General features: G+C 40.4%; 3 protein-coding genes across 6 annotated transcripts; 2 read left to right on the plus strand and 1 right to left on the minus strand.

Annotated features, from left to right (window-relative positions):
• The first annotated feature begins 721 nt into the window (after positions 1-721).
• On the plus strand, positions 722-4,646 carry bcas2 (BCAS2 pre-mRNA processing factor). Its single transcript, XM_047585444.1, has 7 exons — positions 722-922; positions 2,341-2,433; positions 2,531-2,601; positions 3,230-3,391; positions 3,472-3,522; positions 3,620-3,700; positions 3,814-4,646. The coding sequence occupies exons 1-7, from the start codon at positions 830-832 to the stop codon at positions 3,938-3,940; spliced, it is 678 nt and encodes a 225-aa protein (XP_047441400.1). The 5' UTR covers positions 722-829; the 3' UTR covers positions 3,941-4,646.
• Positions 4,647-6,047: 1,401 nt separating this feature from the next.
• otud3 (OTU deubiquitinase 3) lies at positions 6,048-10,360 on the minus strand. Of its 4 annotated transcripts, none has more exons than XM_047585396.1 (8): positions 10,238-10,360; positions 9,305-9,604; positions 8,692-8,840; positions 8,013-8,125; positions 7,802-7,924; positions 7,555-7,687; positions 7,161-7,348; positions 6,048-6,969 (listed from the first exon to the last, which is right to left on the minus strand). In XM_047585396.1, exons 2-8 carry the CDS (start codon positions 9,508-9,510, stop codon positions 6,805-6,807), a joined length of 1,077 nt encoding a protein of 358 aa, XP_047441352.1. In that variant the 5' UTR covers positions 9,511-9,604; positions 10,238-10,360; the 3' UTR covers positions 6,048-6,804. The 4 variants fall into 4 exon arrangements, with proteins under 4 accessions (XP_047441352.1, XP_047441361.1, XP_047441347.1 ...); XM_047585405.1 differs by having other exon boundaries at positions 9,305-9,535; positions 10,238-10,354; XM_047585391.1 differs by lacking the exon at positions 10,238-10,360 and adding an exon at positions 10,065-10,215.
• A 2,260-nt stretch (positions 10,361-12,620) lies between these two features.
• Positions 12,621-27,589, plus strand: tmem240a (transmembrane protein 240a). The gene is made up of 4 exons (XM_047570878.1): positions 12,621-13,439; positions 13,829-13,935; positions 17,367-17,575; positions 27,095-27,589. Exons 1-4 carry the CDS (start codon positions 13,383-13,385, stop codon positions 27,247-27,249), a joined length of 528 nt encoding a protein of 175 aa, XP_047426834.1. The 5' UTR covers positions 12,621-13,382; the 3' UTR covers positions 27,250-27,589.
• The last annotated feature ends 165 nt before the right edge of the window (positions 27,590-27,754 follow it).

Here is a 27,754-nt window from a genome sequence, read left to right on the forward strand (position 1 = left end):
TGGTTACGTCGTGACGTCGAGCAAGACCTATGCAACTTTTATCGCTATGCTACGCTACGCTATCTATCTAACTATACATTTTAATTATCCATTCATTATTTAAGTGAATAATAATTAATTAATAATAATAATACTAATAAGACTTAATAGTAATAATAATAGTAATAATAATAATGATGATGATGATGATGTATTATTATTGTCATTATTGTTGTTGTTATTATTAGGGAGTGACGTGTCATAGTATTTATAGCTTAAATATGTGAGACTTTTCAGTGGGTGCTGGCAACATGATGCCTTAATGAGCGAGAGAAGCACATAGAGAATCAATAAAACATGAATTATTAAATCTTATAGAAGGTGGACTGTATTGACCATGTGTAGTAACGTTATACGATTTCCCGTGAATGTGTAGATTTAAGGGTTAAAATTTAGTCTTGTGACCCCTTCTTGAGACTTTGCTTCTGCTTGGTTCTAGATAGCAATATCCATACGCTAATTTTGGCAGTGGATCTCTTTGTCAGTTGGATGACCACGTCATCTGGGATTCAATAATAAATAGATAGAACTCTATTACCCTTATCTGAGTACTTTTTCAAATTTACACCTGTCGCACAGGCTTGGCTTCACTAAGCATCAGTTCCACTCCACTCCACTAGATGCCGCAAAAAACACAACTCACTGCCAACAGTCACGCAGATCGCCTTACCCAGGGATTTTATTTTGAAGTTCATCACCGGAAGTGGGTGCTTTTAGCTATCCGGACATAAAGCAGATAGCAGAAAGGGAAATCAATCGTCAAACTAAACATTGTAAAGACTGGTTGAAAATGGCAGGAACGGCTTCGGTAGCTGGGGAGGTGTTCGTCGATGCGTTGCCATATTTTGATCAGGGCTACGATGCAGCAGGTGTCAGAGAAGCTGTGAGTAAATCTTCAGTGATGTAGTTAGCTTCAGGCAGCGTGTTACCCAACCAAGCTACATGGAAATGGAGCAAGGGACTATTCTATGCCTTCATTCATCCCACAATGGGGAAATTGTTCTTAAGATAAACTATAGAAAAAATGGTATGCTTTATATGTGTGTAGAGGTAGAGGTGGAGGTGGCGGAGACATTTACTAGTTAATATTGACAAAAAAAAAAGTTGCACAAATATTTAGCGTCCTAATATGTTTACCGAGTTATGTAGCTAAATAGTATTTCACTTTTGTATATGTTTACATGTTTGTATTATTTCTTTGGAAGCCTTTTCTTGTTTGGGAAGTTTGCAGAACCCTTTATCCTGGTTGGTTATTCAGACTCGCCCTGTTCAGACACTTTTATTTGCCCAGATCCATAAATGTGGTGTATTTGTGCTCTGTTAGGGCCCAACACTGACATTTACACATCAAATTCACAGCAACGGCCTAATTACACTATAGTGGAAACCTAGAGTATTAACACTAGGGCTGGATTTAAAAATATCAATTTTCTTATTCAAATTGATCATGATTTAAAAAGATGACTTGACTGAATTTAGGAAAGTGGATTCAGTAGATACCCACACTGAAACAGCATCTCATGGAACATTTTAGTTAACTGAAAAAAAGTTCTTGTGACATGTGAGAAAACGAAGCCGATGCTAGATGCCACATGAGCCATGCCCTCTCTATTGTACTATGATACACTGGAATATAGAGCCACTTGTCACTGCTTCATCTGCCTGGAAAGAATTCAGTTATTTAAATGTTAATGGGTGGGCTCAGACATGGCTTTGGAAAAAGACATCAAGAATAATACTCTACACTTTCCGAATTGTGTATAGTTACATTTATTAGGATTCACCACCGAATAAGAACACCCCCCACCTCCTGACCTCCCTGGATTTCCTAGACACTTCGACATGTGATACATGTCAGAACGTACGGTTAAACTAACGTCCATCGTCTTTGTTTGAACTTCAGGCACGCTTCATCATCCATCATCAGTCTGTCATGTTAAAAGTCTTCAGGATGTATCTCTCTTTACATAAACAGACGGGATATTTAAAGTACATAACGCCTGTAAACTCTCAGTCTGTGCTGTGGTTTTGATCCATTGTAAATATTAAGACAATTTAAAATACGACAAAAGCATCAATGGCTTATTTCAATTTACACTGAGATAGACTTTAATGAACTACATATCTTGTAGTCCATGTCAGCTATCAGACATTATATTTGCTGAAAGACAGTTTCTTACTTGTGTTTAAATGTGACGAGTAACAGATGAGTGTGGTTGTTACGAGAAACAAGGAACTAAGCAGGTCTATGTAGTCCTCAGAATTTCAGGGCTTGTCTTGTTGTCTTGTTTCATCCTGTAGGCTGCAGCACTGGTTGAAGAGGAGACCAGAAGGTACCGACCTACGAAGAACTACCTGAGCTACCTGCCCACGCCTGACTTCTCTACTTTTGAGGTGATAAACTCACCAGACCTATGATTCCTTATTTGAGGTTTCAGCTAACGACAAAAAAATAACGTCGCTTCATTTTTTTTGTCGTATCGCCTTTCAGACAGAAATCATGAGGAATGAATTTGAGCGGTTGGCGTCTCGGCAGCCAATGGATCTCCTGAGCATGAAGAGGTAAATCTGGAGCATTGTGGGAGCAATATGTGTTAACGTGAAGATACTATTTAGTCAAGCATTCAAATGTTTTTCAAGCTATTTCAAGCTACTAGATTTAGTTTGAAGTCAACCGTTGACTGTTTTCAAGGTTAAAACCAACCACAAATTTAGAAAATATGCTAATATGCTACTAGATGTTTGTGCTGCCATTAGACCTCCACATCCACCAATCTTCAAACATCATGCCGCCTGATAAATGCTAAGCTAAATAAATGAACAATTTTAGCTGATGTCAATGATTTGCTTCATGCTACCAACCAACAACCAAAGATGAAATAAAGTATATGATAATATAATTTTATTATAGTAAATAATAATCCAAATATTTGCTTAAGTTTTTGATGATTGACAATTATTTTTTAAGCAGCTAAATCTTTCAGCTCTGAACTCTTGTCTTTTTGTGCTCGCAGTTATTAAAAAATAATGTGTGTCTTTCTCAGCTTTTTTATCTCTGTTATATCCAAAATGTAAAAAAACTGAAACTGCAGCTGTGGTCTTAATTTAAAACGACAGGAAGGGTTTCTATTGTTTCTGCATGGCTCATAAAGTTGCCGATTTCTTGCATTTTTCCACCCCTCCTTTTTAGATATGAGCTGCCTGCGCCCTCATCGGGACAGAAGAACGACATTACAGCGTGGCAGGAGTGCGTGAACAACTCGATGGCCCAGCTGGAGCACCAGGCGGTCCGCATTGAAAACCTGGAGCTCATGTCGCAGTATGGAACCAATGCATGGAAAGTCTACAACGAGTATGTGACTGCAGCCTTCACTCGCAGACGTTAACCAACATTTCTAATGGCTAACATGTTGTCTTGGTTTTCTTCTTCAGTAACTTGGCTTTCATGATTGAGACGGCTCAAAAGGAGCTTCAAAAAATCAGGTAAATGATGACTGGAAAATATTTTCTCACTGAAAGTGCTGTTAAACACATGTACCCATGTATTTTACTTCATTCATTCATTGATATTGGGTGACAGGAAACAAATCCAGGATTTGAACTGGCAGCGTAAGAACGATCAGTTGGCAGCAGGAGCCAAACTACGAGAGCTGGAGTCTAAGTATGTTGTTTAAAGAGCTTACTTATTCACATCACTGTACATACTGTAGAGAATATGTAGATTAGAGTCCCCTCTGTTTTAACGTCAATTTATTTTTATTTGTCCATCAACAGCTGGGTGTCACTGGTCAGTAAGAACTATGAGATTGAGCGGGCCATCGTCCAGCTGGAAAACGAAACCACTCAGCTCAGACAGCAGCAGGGGGATGAGAACAAGGAGAACATCCGACAGGACTTCTAGAGCAGCAGCACCATCACTCAGTCAGACAGGCTTCATCTTTTTTCATAAGGCTGACTGGACTGAGGAGCAGCCTACAAGTTACCTCTATGGAGCAGCTTCAATTGTCCAGTAACTTTGATATTCAAAAGTGAGAAATCTCAACTAAAGTGGCAATCTCATATATCTCTTGAATCTCACAGAAACCCACTTCACAACACTTTACATGCTTTCATACAAATTCACCAACAGACAATGGGCTCCGTATCATTTTGTGGCACGTAAGTGACTTTATGACTTTTTTTTTTGAGATGAAAGTCTTTGAGATTGCCACTTTAATGGGGCATGCTGTAAAAGCAAAGGTGGAATGTGGGGGATATTTATGGGAATCTTTTTTAAGGGTAATAGATTTTCAAAGCAGGACTCTGACAGAACATATTTGTCACATATGCAATACAACTCATCCACACTTTATTGCTGTGCAGCTGATGTCACTGAGTCAGTTCTATTGTCGTGCTGCTGCTGTACTGGCATTAACATTCAAGATGATTCCGCGGATGCCTCGTTATGTTGTGCATTCTTTCTTCAAAATCAAATGTTTCAGTGTTTGAGGCTGCCCTCTGACAGGAGCTACTATGAGAGTAAGTGTATATAATTTGTAATGTCTAGTAAAATTGACTACAATTCATGTCAGTTTTGAGCTGTTTTAATAAAATCACCTTTTGTTATATTTCCTAGTGTCTGTCTTATATCTGCTTCATGGAACCAGTTTATTAGTTGCATTCAGGTACTAGTGTAATTATGATGCAGTGAACAAGTCCAAACAGTTCTACAACACATTTGATTAAAAGATTCATCTTATGGAATTACACCCACATCTGAAATTCTGATAACCTAATAAAGTAAAATACACAGTTTGCTAAATCATAAGCATGTAACACTGCTGGCATCCACTGATGGTATTCCCAACAGAGTGACTTTGTGTTTGACCACCCTAGGTCAAGTCCTCGATATCAGATGTGTCATTGGATTTTAAAGATGCAACACACAGGTTATAGACAGTTACAGGACATGTTGGTGTCGATGCCAGCCATTATCCACCATGTGTATTTCCTCTTGTTAGATCAGTCCAAGATCTGGATCACGCTTTAGTCATGCATGTTCAGTGATGACAAGTGACTTCAAATTCTGATGAGAGACATTTGGCAGCAGGTTACTACTGTATTCATGATGAGTTGTGTGTTTCCATAACATAAATTGTATCACTTATCACTGTCTTGAAACATTTATAACTATGGTGCGTTGTTTCTCCTATAATCGTAGGATCATTAATCCAGACGCTTCAATTAAAACATTGTCTTTTTGTCTTACACACATTTTCTGTAGCGTGTCTTGAATGGTCTGGGCTGCCTGTCACTAGAAAATGACTGTATTTCCTCTTTAAAAGTGTGTTGAATTTTCTGCTGCACTGTTGTTGGCTTGTTTGACTGTGTGTTTTGATTGTGCCTTTGGAAAGGGTACATTTGAATAACCTGCAGAATGTACCCACATTAACTTCCAAATGAGGAACAATTGATACCACCTGGTTCTAAGAGGCACCATTTCCAGAGAATCCCCCTGATTTGACTACAGAGGCCAGGTGATAAAAAGCTACTGAAAGGTAAACAGGTTGGGTCTGTTTTTTTTTTGTTTTTTTTTGTCATTTTGATGGGAAATGGGTGAAGGTTAATGCAGAAATTACGTTGTTTAAGTTCTCATTTTTGTGACTCATCTAAATAAATACTCATCTTCCATTCCATTAATCCTCACTAGAGTCGCAGGGGTTGCTGGAGTCTTTCCCAGCTGGCATCGGGCGAGAGGCGGGCTACACCCTGGACATGTTGCCAGCCTATTACAGGGCTAACACAGGGCCATTCTCGGTACCTCCAGTCCATATTCTGCACAGATGTTCCACTACATCCAGTAGCTTCTAACACTGCCATGACTAATGCCTCTGTGCTGTCTTTCAGTCGAGACTTTTTTGGACAGTATTTAGTTAATTTTCGTTGCAATAAATAGGTCTTGACCCTTTACGGTAACACAGGGTTTGGGTTAGTCCAGAGAAACTGTTATATATAGTAACACTTCAGTATGCCGTGCTTTATGTCTTTTAATGTTCATTAAATTTCATTCTGCTATTTCCTCCCAAAAAAAAGAAAAATAAATTCTCTAATATCCTTGAACACAACATGAAAATATCAGAGACTTATTCAGATGAATGTAGCTCTAACAAAAAGAACAACATGCAGCTCAAAAACATCCTTGATAATAAGAAATACATGATGGTGCACAGAAATACACTAGGTTATCACTATTATTAGTAGTAGTAGTATTATTTATTGCCACATTCCTTACACAGTGTGCGTAACAATCCTTTATTTGTTGCTCTTCGTTACTTCCCTCTTTGATCACAAATCTGAAAATCTGTATAAACATTAACTCATTAATCTGTGGCGAATCAAAAAGCCTGGCTGCACAGGATTATCTGCATGGTTGCCATGAAAAGCCTGATGTCCAATGTAGGAAGGTAGCGCAGTAGGTGGACCAGGCCCAAGGAGAACATATATACACTGACACCAACCAGGGATCAAACTAAGTCCAAAAAAAATACTGATAGTCACGCTTCATCACTCTGTCTTTTTCACACATCTCACACACACTCGCTCACACACAGGTTTGCAGGCACCATTATGCTGTTGGCAAAGAAACTATAGGGTTCTCTTTAGGAAAAGTTATCCGCTGTGACTGAATCACATTTGACTATGTGCAAAACTTTGTGAACAGCTGGCAGCTGTCCACAAAGCTGGTAGCTAGAGAAGCAGTAGGTACTTTTTTGGCCATGCTCCAGTCTATATACTGAGAGTGTTGAGAGCTGGTACTAAAGTAACAGCCTCAGGCAGGTTCTGGTTCTGGTCCTGGCTTCCTTTGCTTTGGAGAAACTTCTGCCGGTGCCTCTCCTCCTGACGCTTCTTCTTCTCTTGCCTCATTTGTTCTTTCCTCTGCTTATTAGACACCTGGAGGATGACCAAAATAAATATATCTCTGTTAAGACCTGAATTATTTGTCTCCCACAGACCAATTATGAAACGACATGTTGCTATATCAAATAAATAAATGATTAAGATAAATGGTTGTGAAAAATAAACTACGTAATTAGCAAAATCCTTTAAAACTGTCAGCTGGAAAATGAGTTCTTAGATTCCACCTTAAGTTTTTGTATGTTGCTGCCCTCTGCTGGCTGCTTGTTGTCACTGCAGTCTGTGGCTGCAGCCTTGCAGGCTGAGCAGGATCCTGAGGCACACTGGCCCTGGCAGGACTGACACAATGCAGAACCAACCAGCCATTCAGCATTGATTGTGGCAGCACTCAGCTGGAGAAGATTCTCCTCTTCGCCTGAAACACACAAACACACAATTGATGCATGAACAGAATCCACCAGCATTAATCTGTTCATATCAACCAAACAAATCTACTCACAGGCTCACAAATAATACATTTGGGTGAACAGAAAAGCTTCGAGTACAGAGGATATAAGGTCTGAAATTAAGCAGACTCCTAACTATCTGATATCAGCAAGAGAGCTAACTGCATCTTCTGACCCTGGATTCCTCGATTCTTGATGGAGTTCAGGATCACATTGTCGTCCTCAGACGTGGTAGGAGAAGGGTTTTTCCGTCTGTCCCTCTGACCATCTCCAAACTCACGCTGCTGTCCGTGAGAATTCTGCAAATTCTGGAAACAGCGATGATGTGGTAGAGGAGGGCTCAATAGACCCACTTTACACTTGCACTAAATGCTTATGCTCAGTGTCTGATGAGTGCAATACTTGTTCCTAAAATTATTTACCTCTATGCGAAGCTGAGCCGGACTCTCAGAGTTGTCTCCAATCCGCCTGACACTGTCATAATGGTCTCCATAGCGGTAGGCAATGTGAAGCTCTCTGCACACCTGCTTTTCTGCACCATTTATCTGCAATGCAAAAGTAACATTTAAACTCTGGTAAGTAAATAACGACACATTAGATGATGTGATGTTATTTGAGAATCTCTGCACGTACCTCCCACAGCGGTGTGTTCAGCTGATGGATGACCACTTTCACCTGCTGACTGCGAGCAAAAGCCACAATAGCGTCATTGCCAGCAAACGTACCGGGCTGAGAAAGGTTGGACACTGGGTGAAGACAAACATAAAGTATAATGGACTGATTTCACATTCTTTCTACAGTTCAGTTTTATCTTAAAACCAAGAAGTGACATTTGACATTTTTTCTTTATTTCATCTCCGAAATTGAGCAGATAGATGTCTTTGCAACCAAATATAATATCTGAACTGACTTACAGTGACAGATAGCACTGTTTTCCATGTGCATGTAGGCCTTGTAAGAGCCTGAATAGAATGACTTGTATTCAGTAGGTTTAAAAGAAAGATATGCACAACATAAATAGTGTGCAATAGAAACATTTTTTTTCTTCCTTAACATTGTGCCTCAGATTTACAATGCAATCTCCTATGGCTAACCTATCTCCTATTGACAAACATGGCACTTGCAAGAAGAGGCCCTGACCACCAGGGGTCCCTGCATAATTGCTGGTCTAAATTTCATCCGCTGACATGAATGCTGTGCTCATGTATGAAAACATCACAGAAACTGTGTATGGTGTGTTAGTAATCTCCTATCTTATCACAGACCTTTCCTTTTTTTGTTTCACAGGTCTCACATTGGGTCTTATTCTTACAGTGCTGTGCAAAGGGGACGTCATCCTCAACAAAGGGTTCAAAGTCCTGTCGGTGGGACGTCATATACTGGACAGTCTCCTGGCGAAGCCGCAGGTGACCCCGAGAGTGACCTTCTAATTGGTCTCCTAGAGCTCTGAACAAGCAGTTCCTGCGAGGGAGAAAGTCATGTAATGTTAGAACACATGGATGCCTATGATTAAAGGCCTCAATGTACCAATATACCCAACAGAAGTTTCTCTGTGGTAAAGTGTTGTCAGTGTATATAAAGTAATTGCTAACACTATACTGGTAATTGTTAGAGGTGACAATAGCTCACATACTTCCGCTGTTTTGGCCAACAATAATGAATTACACCCTACAAAACACAAGCCGCACAAGTAAATGTGACCGATGGATAAATTACAGCAGTACTGACATTTCTGCACAAATAATTAAAAAGACAGCAATTTAGTTAACAGAATAGCGACAGAAAAAAACGTACGTGAGAAAAAACATGACCACACACTGATCAAGTGGATTATAACACTTTTCTCATGGCAACAAGAGGATAACGGATAACGGATGTGAAAGGACAACACAGAGACTAGAGGATACCATTTTTTTGGCGCTCACCCATCTCCAGGGACTTCTCTCAGCTTGAGCCCCAGGGCTTGGAGCTGATTGGAGAAGCTGACAAATTCTGCACCTTCATCAGCATCCTGAGGCCGGTTCTTGCGGTCTTTCACGATGGCTCTGCGAGCTGCCCGTTCATCCCTCTTGCGCTCCAGTTCACTCTTTTTATTGCTCCGCACAGGTTTCGATGTCTGTTTTCTCGACATGCTGGTTGCAAATGTTACTATGGGCCTGCAACACCAAAAAATGTCTTATGGTAACGAGCTGGCACTTCATTAAAGACTGCCACACATCTGCAGCCTGTTTGAAAAGACACAGAAACAGTAGTGGTTAATCCTTTATTTGTTCCACAGTGGGCAGACAATAATAATGATTATAATTTTCCTAGAATGTCAGAGCCATTTAATCAGCTGTAACTTCCAAGTCACAAACAACCAAACAGCAAAATTCCATCTGAATATGAACAACCTTTTTGTCTATTTTTCCCATGCACAACAAAACATAAACAACGTAACATGCAAAACGTTGTTTCAGTGCAATCAGGATTTAGTTATCAATACAAAGACTTAATCCTAAATTTAAAATAATAATAATAATAAAGGCGATTTTGTAGAGTTTCATATATGCTGTGAAACAACATTAACTGTGTTCCGCCTAATTGCTCTGTTCGTGTAACGCATTTACCCAAGTTAAATATCAGTTTGATTAGTTTTGATATATAATACAGTAAAATATTTAACGATGGGTAGTAAATACGTACAATCTAGCTACTTGTTAGCTAACGTATTCACATGGAGTGTTGTCTCGACGTCCGGCTAGCAGCTAGCTCCAGAGCCTTCAAATACAGGATATTACATAACAAATCCTATCTCCCCGCCTGTAGCGTTAATCACGCAAAAAAATATTTAACCTAGTTAACACACTGAAACCGACCTTTAAGGAATTGTGATCGAGGAGCTATGAGTATTTTCCGTTTTAATTTTTTTTGGCTCAGAAAAGGAATGTAATGATTGTCCGTTTTGTTTACAACTGTAATTCCGCATACGCATATCCGTGTGCGTCAAAACGTACGGAAGAGGGGATGGGACAAAAAGTGAAAACGCGAATTAATATTGCTTCAGGAAAATAGTTTAATCTCTCTATCATTTTCAATTAATTTATTTTATTTTATTTTCTATCTATCTATCTATCTATCTATCTATCTATCTATCTATCTATCTATCTATCTATCTATCTATCTATCTATCGGTCCGTCCGTCCGTCCGTCTACTGTGTGTAGTCTAGTCATTTTATACTGTGACTCATGACAAAGTAGGAGGTTGACTTACAATTGTGGAAGGAATATTCCCCCTCAAAATCCCTCCACCTTCTGCTCTGCCAAACTCTTGCAAATCTACTCACCACCAACTCCTTCTGATGCCTCCACACAGTTGGTGAATAAAATGTGGGGGAGGAGTGGGCTGAGAAGCAATAAACAGGAGGTTTGCTATGAAAGAAGACAAGCAGACACTCTGAGACAAATATATATGAATATACTTTATGTCCCTAAAAACTGAAAATAAATAATGAATAAAGATATTTGCACCCAACCACCCGGCCAAGAAGAAAAGGCCAATATCTCTGTTGATGTAAGTTGGGGATGGTTTAACCTTACCAAGTGATGAACAGATGCACTGGCCTGAAGGCTATCCATGCATTTGTAGAAATCAGCCCCCTGAGTGGAACAGAGGAACAGTAAGTCAAGTGTGATGAAAGTATAACACATCATGCACACTATATTTATTATTATATACAGTATGTTAAAATGGTTTGTGCATATCAAACACATTGAATCATTATGTTTTTATGTAGCAACTGTTGTAGTTATACATACAGTACTACAAGCAGAAATGGTAGTTTTCTTGGTAGTAGTAGTAATAATCGAAACAGTAGTAATAGCGGTACTGGTAGCTAAGTGATAGTAGTAACAGTAATCACCCCTGTGTTTTTAAACTGTTTTCATAATCTTGTTTGTTCCTGTTTCAAGTCCCTTTACTGTCAAATGTTTACATTAGCCCATTTCTCCCCCCTGTAGATTTTAATTAGAGGCCACTACACTCCTTCCCAACTTGGCTGTGCTTCTTCACCGGGGGAGGCCGATATGAAGACTAAGAGAGTGTCTGTGTGTTGACAACAGCAGATGTTTTTGAATTCTGCTCCACCAAAGAGGAAGAGGGCAATTTAAAACCCTCATAATTAATCTAGTAGTTACTATATAAAAATCTACAAGTAATGAAATAATCCTGCATGTCTATTGTATTGTAGGAGAGAGAAGGCTGTGTGGTTGCTGTCCGTGGTGCTGAAACTGTGTCCACCACTGTTGGGCTGGTGGTAGCAGTGGTATGCAGTGGTAATAGTGCTACTGGTGGTAGCAGGAGTGGTACTGCTACACGTAGTATTAATAGTGGTAGAAGTGATAGTAGTAGTTTTTGTGGTAGTAGTAGCAGAAGTAGCAACCGAGTGATAGTGATTAGTACTAGTATTAGTTTCACTGGTAATAGTAGTAGTAGTTACATTAGTGGCAAGTGATACTAAAACGGGGTAGTAGTTACACAAATAGCATAAGTGACAGCAATGTTAGTAGTAGTACTAGTAATATGAGTACAAGTGCTAGTGGTACTCTTAATCGTTGTAAGATAAGATTCTTGGGTGAATTGAGGCAGGTAATCGCAGGTCCACGGGGTTTGTACTATACAAAAGTTTCAGTTTTAACATCAATAGTAATCGTTTTTAAAATTCCACTGAGAAGCTTCAGCTCAGATATCATAATACTTTATATGTAGTATTATAGCATATTGTTATCACTGTATTACATTAATATTCACCTATTATATTTATTGGTGGTTAGGTTTGACATTATGCAAAACAATGAATTTTAAGGATTTCCATTCTGGTATCTGACAGTTAATGGAGCAAGTTTTCAGGTCAGATAATTTCTCTCTCTCTTCTCTCTCTGTTTTTTAGTCTCGGACTCACTTTGGGTATGAAACATTAAACATGATAATATGAGCACAAACAGCAGTAATTGTTCGCAGAAGGAAAAGCAACACTGTCTGGAAGAGAAATAAGAAAGCTATGTAGCGTTTTCTTGTGGGTATGCGTGTATTCGAGAGTAAAAGGCTTGAAACCTTTCGAGTAAATGAAGTTTACTCATAATAAAGAGGTTTCTTGTCCGTTCTTGAAGATTGGCATCTGCAGGTATCCATAGGCCTGTGCCATGAAGGCAGTTTGCAGTTCTTCCCTCTCACACCGCCCACCACACACACAAGCGCGCATGCACGGGCACACGCACTAGAGGTGGGAGTGGGTGCTCGTGTAGCTGCTGGAAGCCAGGATGGGATAATCATGCGTGTCTGGCTCCGGGCGTTGATGCAGCTGCCGTTGCTGGATACGGACTGGACTCAGGGCGCAGGGTGGGTCTAGTTCCCGACTGGAGCTAGCCTATCTGGACCTCATGTCGATGTTATCAAGCATTCCGAGAACGACGAGGGCGATGGGTGTGAGTGGAGTTGGTGCAGCTCTTTGAAACGTCCAGGCGAGAGAAATCAGCCGTTTTCTTGGATGGAGGACAGGATTCACCGGCATTAAAGCGCAGACCCGGCTTGGAATAACTTGGCAAAGAGGAGAGAGGATACCGAGGCATCCCTTGGAGGATATCAAGTGGAAGCCCTTCTTTTCGTTTCTTTACCCCCTTTTTTAACTGGGATAGCGACCGATCACTTTTGCATTGGTAATTAGGAGAAGACTGCCTCTTTGGAGCGAGCGGCAGCCGCATCCGACCCGACCAAGCGGTGTTTGTGTGGAGGGGGGTGGATTCTTTGGATGGTGAGGGCGCAGTGAAGGCTGAGAGAGCGGCTTGCCGTGTGTAGGAGGAGACGGAGGGAGACCGGGCAGTTTGAAGGGACGGGGAGCCAGGAGCGGCGCGGCGGCTCCATGAGCGGCTCCTGCCGGGACAGAGCGCCCAGAGCCCAGCCGGAGCGTCTCCACCGCCGCGGGTAGAATCCCGGGCTACAGGACGGTGGCCAGTTTGGAAGTTTTGATGCATATGATCACAACCACCATGATTTTTATGATTCTTGGTGCTTCAGTTGTAATGGTAAGACATCTTCACCTCCCTCAACCACAGTAGCATTTTGTAATTTCCCACTGGAGCTAACAGCTATTCAATTTGTAATTATAATGAAAAATGTCCAGTGATTGATCCCATTTTAGGAAAAACTACACATCAGGCCTATCAATGACATGTGGAAGTAGGTTAGCCTACCTATAATTACCTGCTGTCATAAATAAATAATCTAAGTCCGCTTAGATGCAAGAGTCCCCCCCTTATCGGGAGGACTGCCAAGACTATTTCAGTCCTTTCCGTAATGGTGTTTCCTGTTGTTTATCGTAGGTAACAGTAATGGAAAGAATGATTCGTTGTCTGTAGTAATAGCCTAGCCTATTGCTTGACATGTCCCAGCTGACTGGCATGGTTTTTTGCAGGCGATAGCCTGTTTAATGGACATGAACGCACTACTGGATCGCTTTCACAACTACATCTTACCGCATCTACGAGGGGAGGACCGCGTCTGTCACTGCAACTGTGGAAGGTAGGCTAAATGCCATCATCCTCTACAATATCTGGGATAAACATGGTGGTATGTGCTCTTTTCTGTTTTACCCGTCAATTCTTAATTGCTGAAGAGGCCTCGAAGATTTCTGGCGGTGAAGCCCCGCAAAGCCAGCTCCGATTTCAGCGTGCCTGTGCTCTGCCATAGCGGCTGATGCTGGTGTTTTTTCATTATTATTATTTTTATTGTTAACATTATTATCATTCACACGGATAAGTAAATCTCGCGTTTGATCGCGACTGTGTCTTTTTTTATATGCGCCCGCTGCGAGGATTTTTTCGGCTTTGCTGCATATAGGAAGGTGTGTGTCGGAGCCATAAATAGGTAATGAACTATGAGCACTATGAGGCCGTTCAAAAACAATCCGAGCATCAAGTGCGCTGTGCGATTAACGTAGGCCTCGCACGGTGTCGGTGAGAATATGAACCTGCTGGGCCAATTACGAAGCCCTGAAGTGAGGTGGCTATGGCTTAAAGAAGTGAACGGGCTTGAGGGAACTGGCTCATCAGACTACCTACTGTTTGCTGTCACAGTGAGGTCGGGTTTGAAGTGAGGAAAACAGCAGCAAGACACTCATTAATATATTCATCCGGATTTATCGCGCATTTTGCATCAACAGTTAGAAACCCAGTCTGGACTGAGTGGATGAGCAGAGACACAGTTGGGCCTCTGTTATTATTTCTGGTCTTAAGTCTCTACTGTGGGTATGACAACAGCTATGTTGGCGCAAGATTTAAAGTGAGGAATTATTTTTTTCTTAACTGATGCACACTCAGATCCTGATTGGTCCATGTCCTGCAGGCAATATCTGCAGCTGTGAGCACAGACACAGCAGGGCTTCTGGAAGGGAATTTTCTCTGTTCATGTAGGTGCAAGTTGAACAGATGCACATTAAAACAAAACAGCAGTATATAGTGTGCGTACTGCCGTGAGGGGGCTGATGTGTTAGCAGTTTATTAGCAGCCTTAAGAGACCATTTCACTGTGTTTTTTTATCTCGTACATTCAGATATGGGTCATCATCAGTCACATCAGATGTGGTTGTCAGAGTGGAATAATCTGACTCAAAGTTAGGAAATCCCTCTTGTACATGCTGACAAATATAGCATCAATGTAGACTAATCAAGACAAAACGAGGAGTCCAGCTTTCAAACAAGATAATATATAACTAATATAATACTAATACCTGTTATTTTGTAATATTGAAACAGTCATGTCAAACTTGCAAATGCTGATAGAGGTCCAGTTCTGAATGCAAGTGGAAATCAATAGCTCTGAGCAGTGATTTCGATTTCATCTATAATTCCAAAAAGATCATTTTCCTCGTTGAGGTGTTTGTTAAATGTTTAGACAGAGATCAAACAAACCTTTGTGCCAGTGGATAGTATGCACAGGTTTGACTTCGCTCCTCCTGTTAGTGTTCAGGTCACTGTAATCATGCAGTGTCTTTCAGTGACCTGGAAAGGCTCCTGAATGGGAGTCAGTCATCTGTTTTCACATAAACAGCAGAAATGTGGGAGACATGGATGAACAGAACAGAGCTTGGGCTTTGCCTGCCTGCCCTTCCAATCATGAGGCGTGGAGGTGTTGGGACGCCTACGGAGCTCACCTTGCCCACCTTGAGGACACTGCTAGTGTCATTTTATTTGGCAGCCTCTCTGCTCAGATTTGGATGTAGCTGTAGCTCTTTTGAAGGGCCTTAGCGGCTTATGTGACAGAGGAGATGGATAAGAGTGTACAGAGTGTGTTGATATAAATTAAGTATTTTTAGCCCAAAGTTTTGTCTGAAAATTGTAATGTTCATAATAAGAAATAAGGTTCTTATTCAGATCATCCAAATGAACAGTTTAAAGGTATACATGCATCAAAAGAATTTTTTCAATTTATTTAGGCATTAAAGCACAAGTGTTCTTTAGGGAAGAGAAGGAGACCTGGAGCCAAATTTTGGGTCATCTTTACACTTGAGTTAGCTGTGAAAACACTGTTAATGGTCCTCTGTGGCTGCATGGCTCAGGCTGGCGAAGTCTAAAAGTTTGATCCCCCACGTGGCCCTGCTTCTTTTGTAAGATACTTAAGGTACTAATCTGCAGGGCGTTTTTTTCTTTTCCCTTACATTCAGTATTAAGTGCTGTAGCGGTCCTGCACTGCACTTTTCAGAGACCATCTGCCAGTCACACATCATGGCTGGATTTTACATTAATAAACGTGAATCTATAAGATAGTTTACTTTCATATATTTTTTTCTTTACTGGGTGTTTTGCCTCTCAAAGGTTAAACAACTTCTATTTACAGTGGTCAATATTTTGACCATTAATAGTTTTAAAGAGGCAGTCAGCTAGTTTACTTCTGTTTGTCATGCAGTGAACCACTTGGCCTGTGAAATTACTTCACATACAGAAAATGTAGAATCCATTGTTGACATTCATTTTTAAAATCAGTCACTTTCAAGGCCTTCAGATTTACAATGCAGCTTCTACTTGCAGCTGTACTTTATTTACTTTATTGTAGAACACCTTCCAAATCCTCAGTCAGTCCAAACCTGTTATCAGTGTAATGTCTAAAAGTGTATGAGTGCATCTGTACTCACATCCAGCAGTTAAATCTCTGCACTCCTACTGTGTTCCCATATGGCATTTGTCAAACAACTGCCCGTGTTGTTGGAGTAAGAGAGCATCCATCCTCTCCCAGGAGGGCAGGTAATACCATACAGTAAGGCTTTCATATCAGGTGGATGTATCTGCTTTACAATGGATTGCAATCGATGTAGGACAATGGAGGTGTTGTGAATGTCTCTAGATGATAGCTGATCAGTGGTTGCTGTAACTGCTGATGTGCACCGCTGTATTTATTATGCAGTCCCTTTGCTGTAATACAACAGAGTCGTTCACTAATCTAGAAACATGCTTTTAAATCTACGGTTAATCAGCGTTACCTTTCCATATTTTTTCACCGTGTTTCCTTTTAGTCTCCTGTGAGATGTAACCAATCTTTTCTTATATCAAACAAATTAAAGACTTTCCTGCAAAACCCTTTTAGAACCAATTTAAAAATGACACAAAAAGATGAAGCCCCCTTAGATTAACTCACAAACCTTGCTTCCAGATTTGCCTCATTTAGGATATTTGCCTTATTTATATGTAAAGTTTTTACTAATGCAGATTTGGATGTAAATTCCTCCCAGCACCCGCCCTACAATAATCGGTCTTCTTACAGGACTTGAGGAGTTTCTGCAAATTTACCATTACAACTGAACCATAAACCTTTCTGCCTAAAGTGCTGCCTAGAGACCCCCAAGGCTCCAGGAGAGGACTTCAAGGGTTTCTAGCCATGTGCAGATAAGTGTGATAATTTCAAAATCTCTGGACAATCTCTAACTGTTCCATTACTTTGCCCTGTCTGTCCTCACACCAGGCATCATGTCCACTATGTAATCCCATATGATGGGGACCATTCATTGGTGGACTCATCAGAGAACTACTTTGTGAGTGACAGTGTGACCAAGCAGGAGATGGACTTGATGCTGGGATTGCTGCTGGGATTCTGCATCAGCTGGCTGCTGTTGTGGCTGGATGGAGTCCTACACTGTGCCGTCAGGGCCTGGAGGGCAAGCCGCTACTATGGTAAGGAACCAGTCCAGTGTTTATTCCTTTCAGATATACACACAGTCGAGCACAAGTTCAACAATCCTTATGTCCCCTAAATTGATATATTCTTTGACGTGAAAACATACTGGATAATTCCACCTGTAAAAAAAACATATCAATAGCATTAGCAAAAAGCTCTAAAGCAAATATGATTTATGCCCTTTTATCCACAATGTATCTGCATCTCTGAGTGTTTGCCAGGTAACACAGCAGTTGGCGGAACTCTGGAAAATGACCTTCCTGCCTTTTGCTTGGCCCATTTTAGGCTCTCATATTTTGATCTTGTTTCTCTCAGTTTACTGCGACCTCTTGGAAAATCACTACAAAACAAAACCTTCCAGCCATGGGAAGATTCAGACTTTAAGTTTATCTCATCTTAATTTCAATCTTCATTTTCAATACAACAACAGTACCATCATCAAGTGTAATTACGATATTGTGAATGTATTCAACTCAGGAAGCTTTTTTTTTTTTTAATATAAATACAAGTGTGATAAACCAGTCTGTTTGTATCAGAGCACAAAATATGACTCATTCTGACTCACAATAAATTCAGTGAAGTGACTTAAACACTTCTGTGTATCTCTTTTAAATTATATTCATGGCATACATTATTGTAATTGATGCACTATCTTGCTGCTTTGGTACATTATTCAGTCCATTCAGTGCATGAGTCAAAATGTTGCATTAGCATTGAAATCAACAGAGAATTAAATATCCTTGTAACATCTGATGTCAGACTAAATCACTTCTCAGTGGTTGTTTCGATTACATACACAACATGCAGTATTTCAAGCCTGGTCTGACAGAGCACCTCTGCTAAGTCAAACCTGTAATAGTGTCACTGGGGACACTGCAAGAACAAACAAGCAAAGCAATGCATTAAGGTGAAATACAATATTAATAGGAATTGAAATAGTAGGAGATGATGCCGACTCCAATTAAAATTTTCCACTGACGTAAACCTAATTAGGAAGACTAAAAAAACGTACTCATAGGGCACAGGTTACACAAGTTGGCAAAATGGAAAATTAACTCAATTTACATTCATGATTGTGGCTTTCATGGCAAGATAATGTCTCTTTTTGATAGTGGTTTAGTTGCTGGCATGGCCGCTGGTTAAAAATAAAAAATGAACTGATAAAAGGCATTTTCAAATGTTAATAGGTATTTACATTGCAAATACAAATTGTGAAATAACATTTTGAATGAAATGGAAGTAGACTGACTTTGGAAACCTGATGCGCATGGATTTTGACAACCAATGGTCCCAGAGGCTTCTTAGGGTCATAAGGAAAGACTCATGGAAAGGGCCCTTAAAGAGGATCTTAAGCCTCAGTCACGTGGGGTTAATTAATCAGGGAAATAATTGTTCTTAAAACCTTGCAATTCTACAGTTAATAGAGGGTATGCATGTGATGTCACAGCAAGCATAAGTCTCCATGGTTATGCCCACTGAGTGGCAAAGAGTGACAGTTGAACATGGAGATTAGCCACAATAGTTGAATCGTAGGCTTTAATAGCATCTAAATTGTAAAATTAATTTAAAAAATGGGGAAGAGCTGTGTGTTTGACTGTACTAACAGATTTGTTAACATTACTTCTCAGTAAAGCTCTTCATTAGCTTAGTTATCTTTTATTTAGCTACATTTATCATAACTGAAATGAAATAAACTTATCGGTAAACTAACTGAAACTGAAGCTAATCCACTTTTCAGTAAAGAGGCAGTCAAGTGACTCCACTTCGTTCTTCCAAATAAGGAAGTAATCTAGTACCAAGCTGTTGGAGCTGTGTTGTGGCCCTGGACGGCAGTGATGTTAATGCATACCTTCGCTAGTGGTCCCTTTTCTTGGACAGCATGATTAGTCCAGGAGCATCATTCTGCACTAACTTAGGTGACCTTCTTCATTAAAAAAAACAAAAAAAAAACAAAACAAAACAAAACAAAAAAAAAACTAAAGTTCTAGTTAAATGATATGTAATCATGGCACTTAAACATCTAATGATAACTTCAAAATTTGGCATACTATTCCATACTACACTATGGAGCTATGTTACAAGGTTTATTGGGCTTTACAGTTGTGTTGCCTGTTATAAAGAATAATCAGGGATCCAGGATAGACTCTTGGGGAACTCCACAAAAGACTTGTGCCAGTAAATGCCGTTTTATCAGGTCTGAAGTAAACTTCTTGTATCTTATAGCACATCAGTAATACCAACAAAGCTTTGCAAACATTATAATCACTGTGTCAAAGACAGAGCTGAGCTCAAGGGTAATTAAAATGATTACTTTGAAGTACCTCCAGCATTTAATTCACAGTTGAACTACAAATGGTCATATTTAATCCGGTGAGATAAAATTATGATAACAATTATAATAATTGTGGTAAGTAATATTAAGTATGGTTTTCCAATAGTCCTACAGTTGTTTTTTAGTTATTCTTGCTGATTAGACCTCCTCTAAGGTTAAAGGTTGATGGACTTAGTGTATAGGATTTATGTGAGGTCACTGGATTCCATGAACTAAAAAGAATACCTGCACTCTATTTGACTGTGATGGTTACTACGCAGGAGCAAGGTCAGAAGTTGACCGTTGTGATGCCGCTAAATCAATATCAGTCAATTATATTAATAATTTCAGAGGCCATACCTTTTCCCACATGAATTCAGCCAAGACATACCATGTGAAATACATCTTTGCATTATTTACGATGCGATTCTTTGTGTAATGTCTTTTCTGGTCAAACAGCTGTCAGTTCTAGTTGGCGTATGTCATTTTAAAAGTGTAATAGAAATAGAAGTGGAAACAAACTAATTTGACACACCAGATGGTTTGTTACAGAGAACCATCTGGGAAGTTATTTGTGGAAACTCTATGGGAAAGGACAGGCAAAAAAAAAAAATGAGTGGGCAAACACTTTGTCTATCACAAACTTTAACCAGATTGCTTCAAAAACTAGTGAGCAGTCGTCGGTAAAGCTAGCTACGTAGTTAGCATTTAGATGATTCTTGTTTGTAAAACAATGCTTTTATATAGCACATTTCTACCTGTTGGTACGCAAAGTGCTTTTACAGTCATAGACACATCTACCCATTCGCTCACATAGACACACACATTCACACACCAGTGCCACACATTGGGAGCAACTGGGGGTTCATTGTCTTGCACAAAAACACTTCGGTAGGGGCACATTCCAGGAATCAAACCGCTAAGCCACTTGAAACCCACCCGTAACTGCTAGTAGGTCCTCACAGGATGCTGATTGGTTGATGCTTGGCAGGATGGATTCTCTGTGATTTTACAGATATCCCACCAGACAACCTGAACATAACCCAGCCAAATGTTTTAAACTGGTTTACCATGGGCATACATGGACAATTGTTATTTCCGTCTGAGTAACTGCATGTCCCAGAAATGTCTATAGGATAACTTCAGTTTCAGTGGTTAGCACCATCACATCACAGCGAGAAGTTCTTGACTTAGTTGAATATGTGCTTGAGGTTTTTATTTTTGTCACATGAATAAGCTGCAGCTATAGCTGCAGTGAAATTAAATTGTAATAACTCTCATGCAAATTAGAGTGGAAAATAAATGTAGACTTTATATTGGAAAAATGACAATTCACAAGTACAGTATGACCGATTTTAACAAGAAAACAAAATAAACAAAAAAAAGCTAAAACTAAATGACTGGTGTGTGTATTGGTGTCCATTACATCAGAAGACAGGTGGTTTGAAAGAAGAGTACAGAATACCCTTCTCTGAACATATAACTTTCCATCTATTTACAACACAGTCTCAACATCTGTCTCTATAAGGTTTCACCTCTGTTCTACATATAATACACATTGTGTATTATAGAGTATTATCAGTATTTATACAAAGTATTAACTACTTGATTTTAGCAAAGGAGCCATGGTACATGAAAAGCCTTCAAAATTAAAGTACTTGCTAGATCCCTAATTTATACGATAACAATAAAATATAGCAGAAATAGAACGGAATCAAAACTCCAATTACAGGTGAGTTTGTTACCTGATCACTGACTGTGTGAGGTTCAGGTGGGTACCACCCACAGATGTTGAGATTAAAACCCAAATTCCACTTTTAGAAGTCGAGTAGCTATTTGGATGAGAGGTGTAAATGTCTTCCAAATTCCAGCTGCCCTTGTTTCAGCTTATTTTTTGGTTATACCATCACCTGCATCACTGAAAACCTTGACAAATACACTGTATATGTATCTGGATACAGCAGTTACTGGATCAAACTAGGCTGAAATGACACATGAATTTTCTCCCACCATCTGCTGTGCTGTAGCGAATGCTACATTCCCACATAGTGTGTGTTTAAATCCAACTGAGCGCGATAGTTGCTTCTTAATTTCCTGCCTTCTGTCAACACGCGCTCTCTCTGAAATATCTGTTTCATTTCTCTCGCCATCTCCTCCTGACAGATGAACGATGCATGTTACTTTAGCAAAAGAAAAGGAATGTGGCGGATTTAATGAGACAGAACATGTGGTGTATAGCTCATCCCTTGGCGTTTCGCCGACACAGGCAGAGAAATAAAAGGTCTTTCAGTGACGCTAGCAGCTATGAGACACACACGTGTAAAATCATGACATGATGGCATGAAATCCCTCTCATCAACCATTGTCAAGACAGAGGATTCATTTGTGTGCGCTGGAAAGATGCTCACTGCTGAGTATTGGCACCTTGGATTAAAGTGCTGTACTTTCTCGTGGTGGTTCTCTGGCCCCGACAGGATCAAACCCATGTGCCGAAACAAATTTGTATCATTCTTTTGAATTTTTGTGAATCCTGAATATTGAATCAAAGCTGGACCTGGGATTTTCTGTCGGCTTTCTGTTGTACGGCCCTCAGAGTCGGGGCTGTTCTGTGATATGGAGGTGCCCTGGATCTTCAGTTTTAAGGATAAAGTAGGTGATATGTGACCTGGATACTGGGAACGCCATGGAAAAGCTCCGCAGGCACAACGGGGGAAGGCAATTGATCCCAGACTGACAGAAATCATTTTAAAAAGCACTGATGTTGGTTTTCTAGATTGAAGCATGTAAATACATTGTTTGACTTGCTTGCAGGCGTCACTCAGAAGTGTAGACGGTTTTGCTGCAGCAAAGCTTTAGTACAACAGTGTAAAATGCATCATTGTTACAAAAAACACCCGCCCTTATCCATTAGCGGCACTCATATACTGGGGGGACATAGGTTTCTACATCTGTACTGGGAGGGAATGCCCCTTCCATGTGTGTGTGTGTGCGAGTGTGTTGGTTGTGACGTTGGTGCTAGGTCAGACTCGTTTAGCCTCCCTGAGATGAGGAGTGAAGGTGAGGCTGACAGAGCGGGGAAGGGTGTGTGTATGTGAGTGTGTAGGAAGAGGTATGTGTGTGTGAGTGTAGGGGGGTAGGATGGAGATGCTGTCATATCCCCACCCCCACTTACACACACACTTGCTCTTCCTGAACTATAAATAGAATGAGAGAGAGCAGCTGGAATGGCAAGTGGGAAACACACACACGCGTGGTGCATTGAGACACACATCGATTCCCTTTGCTTTTCTGTTTTTTTTCCTCCTCCTAATTCCATCTCTGGCTCCTCCCTCTCCTTCCCACGTCACTTATTGAATCTACCTCTGGTCGTTTCCTTTACAGTGCTTATTGTCTGTTTGACGTGACTATCTGATTCTTGTCTTTTGCAAAGACAAGACAGGGAAAGAAAAACACAAAATCAGAAATTGAGATGAAGCATTGTTTCCCTTTGCTCTAAAGCAGAACAGCTATTTCTTTGTCTCCCATTTTCTGCTTTGAATTGCCGTTCCTCCCAACTACTTCTCCATCTTTTTATTCAAATGAGCGAAACCTGTCTTCGTTGCCCCTTTTCCTTTGGATACCCTTCAGAGCAGTCCTTGTGGACAGCATACCCATTCACAGCTATAAATAACTCACTCTCTATTTTCTCGCTCTCTTCCTCCTCCCCATCCACCCAACACCTCACCCCTCCTCCCCAACTCCACCACCACCCCTCTCCTCTTGCTCATCCTCCAGTAAGGCCATTTGCTACAGAGTTTGCTGTCTGGGGTTCTCCTCTCCTTCTCTTTCTCTCCCTGCTGTCCCTGTGGACCTCGCTCTGCCCTGCCAGCTCCGGTTTATAACCCGACAAGCACAAATGTCTGCTCCGCCATTCCCCTCTTTACATTAAACCGCACATTCACAAAATCCCTCTGTGTTTTCCAGACAGATATTTCACAGCTTGTCCGTTGTAAAGTCTGCACCTCCTCTGCAGCACGGAGGCTGTAATTGGGCAAAGGTGGTAACATACATTTTGAAAATAAATCCGTATTTATCTCGCCTGAAAAATCCCGTTACAGCAGATAAACGGACCAAAACACAAATGTGAAGGATCAAGGGCAATACCATCATGCACTTGAAGGGATTGATGCCATTTACTGTCCTCATCCAATATTTTAACTCTCCAATCTTTTATCTCATATCTGTCCCTCTGCTTTCACTCTAAAAAAAAAAAAAAAAATCTGCATCCTTTGAGAATTAAAATTTACTGTGATCAAACCGGTGGTTAAGACATATTAAACATCAGCTTTTCCCCTCTGTGGTCTCATAACTCATTTTAAGGCAGCGTACTGTGAAGTAGAAAACCAGAATGCATTTGATACTGTTTCTTTGTGAGATTGGCTTATCTTTGAAAATGTTACATGTTGAACTGATGCATGAGTTGCATTTTTAAATTGGACCCTTTAGAGTTTAAGACATATTCAAGGAGAAATAAGAAGAAATATTCAGTCTCAGCCTGGCCTTCAGTTCATACATATTGCAGCGGAAAATATGTGGCAAAGAGGCACTTGGACTCATTAACATCGAAAATACAGTTCGCAGCACACAGATGAGCCCCCTGAGTCTCTAGTTGTTGATGTGTCTTGTCTTCCTCTAACTGGATTTAGGGCCAGTAAACCAGGCTAAGAAGGATTTTATGCTTTTGTGTGTCTTGATCTCATGTCCTGTCTAGCTCTTCGGCTTTGGTGTCTTCGAAAGCTTGCATTCAGTTGTTTTTGCTGTCGTCTGCACAACGAGACAATGTTGTTCGACAACATGAGCCCTATATTAAAATCTAAAATGGTAGCTTAAAATCCAGGACAATATTCTCATATTTGACTTGTTTATTTGCCTCAAATTACAAAACATGTGTACACTGTTCCATGTTACCAATATGGATTGCAATTTTGTCATCTGATACTCATCGTTTGAGGGTTAGTTTGCGCCACATATGCAAGGTCACATGGACAAAGTAGGCATCTTAAAGCACTGTGCAACAGGTTTAGTAGAGCCTTCTATTTCAAAGCCTTCTACATGATGTAGCCTTCTACATCACCGGTGTCACAAAAATGTGTCCTTTCCTGAAGTCCTGGGACCCATCCTCAATCCTCTCCAGTTTCTGTAGCAGACAAACAGGTCCACTGAAAGTGTGGCCAACAGTTAACTATAGTTTTACCTCAGTCTTCACGGACAGCCTCCACCAGCACAAGCTTTCCCCTGGGTTCCCTATACACCAATAAAACTCTGTTTGGCCATTGAAGTTTGGGAATAATTCAACACTCTCACGGCAAAAATAACTCTATGAACAGGAGGGGGGTGGCTCATCTTGTCCCCTGGTGTAGCTCCAGCAACCTGGATCTTAACACACATACAGACCGAAGTGGACTTAAGGAGAATCCACCCAGTGCTGCAACCCAAAAAGAGTGATACTGTCTGTGCTGTGGGGTGTGTTAATTTCCATCTCCAAGGATTTTAAATAGGAGGCGAGTATGTACTCCCTCCACCAGAAGTTCACTTTCCCTGAATCTCCTCAGGGCATTTTAACCTGCAGCTATCACGTTTGCTGTTTGCTCCTCCGTCCACACAGGAAAGGTTGTGATTCAATGCACTATTAACTAGAATGAAGAGGACAGTGGAAAAAAGCCTCCTACCATCCTCCCACAATTTAATACACCTACAGCGTCTAGAAGCGTGCATGTAAAATCATCACTGACACCGCAGACCTAACCCCTCCTCTCTGGCTGGGATCTCAAACCACTGAGAGCCAAAACCTCATGGCACAGGAACAGTTTCTTCTGCTGTCCCCATAATTAACAGAGGACAGTGTAGTTGGATAATTTATTCATCCTTACAGGAAGTGACAGTTTTAACAGCAGCTGTCACAACAAATAATGGCAGTACACAGCGAAGCAAACTCCTGAAAAACGTTTATCTGGAGATAAAGTACAATATACTATAATAGAATATTTAGATTAAAAAAACACACACTTTCATATATCTACAGTATTTTATGAAGACGTTTTAGACTTCTGTTTCTGTTGTCTATAAGATTATTGATCAAATGAAAGGTTCTTAAATCAGTATCTTTATACTTGGTGTTGCATTGTATGTTTCACTGATATATTGCCAGAGTTGTATTTGTGTTTTATGTGTTGTTAATGCTCTGACTGGTTGCCTAAGGCACACATTGCAGCATGTAATCCTAATTTATCCAGTCTGATTCGGATTCTTTTGCTGCATGTTAACCCCTTTACCTTCTTCACACTCATGTTCCCTTTCTGTATCTCATGTTGGCTATCAAATAATATATTTCCCTAAAATAAGCTTGAAAAATATTAGAGCTTGCATTCAGTTTTACAACAACACAGTATGCTAAATCCCTGTGTTGTTTAGTTGTGATCTGGATAAAAGAAATGCTTCAGATGATTGTTTGATTAATAAAGTAAAACTCTAAAGGTGAACTCTTTCAAGCCCTTTGTCCTTTTAAGGTTTTGCAACTCATACATAAAAATAGCACATTTGAATGCATTTTTCATGAAGGTTTTGCCACTTTTTACACTTAAAAACACTGAACACTGAACACAGAAATCCTGACCATGGTATTTCTAAAATCCATGCTACAATATTTTAGGAGTGTATTCCTCTCTTCAGGTTCATAGGTATTGTTTGTGTATTAATTACCATTTCACCTATGTACCTTTGGCAAAATGGGACACTGCCCCAGACCCTCTGGAGTTTTGTTGTATTTTGTTTGTGTGAAGGTTCTCAGTAATCCAGGTCATGGTGTATCCATAGAACCAGCACAAATGAGGGCGTAAGGACTTGTAGGATTTCTTGAAGACATTTCATCCACGTGGCATCTTCAGTTGTAAGAGACTGCTTGGGTGCTGGTATTGTAATAGAAGCTTCTGTGCCTGTTGCCTACCTGAAATTGACGTGACCACATTCTCAAGCACATTGGTATTTTTTATTGATATTGTAACAATAAGTCAAAAAATTACTTATGCAATCAATTATGCTATTAGGCTAATGATATGTCTTGGAGGTAGGGGCTGTGGTTAGCAGACTTTCCATACTTCCAATACAACAAATTGAGGTCATAACTTCAAATAGACAGCTAATATTTCTCCTTGTCTTCTTCCTCCAGACACTCCATCCTGGTCATGGCTTCCCCAGTTCTGCAACCTTCGAGACCTCCGTCGCCGAGCCCAGCTCAGACAGCTGGAAGACTCCAGCGGCAACATGGTCCACATCAAGCAGAAGCTCTACCACAACGGCCACCCCAGTCCCCGCCACCTCTGACTCTAAAAATAAAAATAAAAAATAATCTAGGCCTTCCCTCTCCGTAAAAATTGTCCCTTCACTCCTTTCCAAAACACCTCCTTACCAAACTGCCCCAAAGGCCAAATGTTGCCTCAGAGACCCTGAAAAACTGCCCTCCCACTGTTCCATAACATGGCCCCTCTTAAAACCTCCCTGACAGGACTTTCTTATGACTAAACCCCAGTCCCTGTCAGCCCTTAAAAAAAACCCAAAATGGAGGAAGATGACAATTATTTGTTGCCACTGAAATCTTGTCTTATGTCCATGTCCACCATTGTGGGAGGAAGAAGTAAAAAAAAAAAAAAAAAAAAAAAAAAAACATTTTTAAGGGTGTTTTTTCTGTATAGAGACATTTTCTGTGTTCATTGTTAAACTTGGCATGCTCTTTTAGACAGGGTAAGATGTGGGCAGCGTATGGAACGGGGCGGCAACACAGGCATCATGATATTTCTTTTTTTTTCTCTATTGGGTGGGACGGGGACTT

Source organism: Mugil cephalus, chromosome 1 (genome assembly GCF_022458985.1).
Source record: "Mugil cephalus isolate CIBA_MC_2020 chromosome 1, CIBA_Mcephalus_1.1, whole genome shotgun sequence".
Lineage (NCBI taxonomy): Eukaryota > Metazoa > Chordata > Actinopteri > Mugiliformes > Mugilidae > Mugil > Mugil cephalus.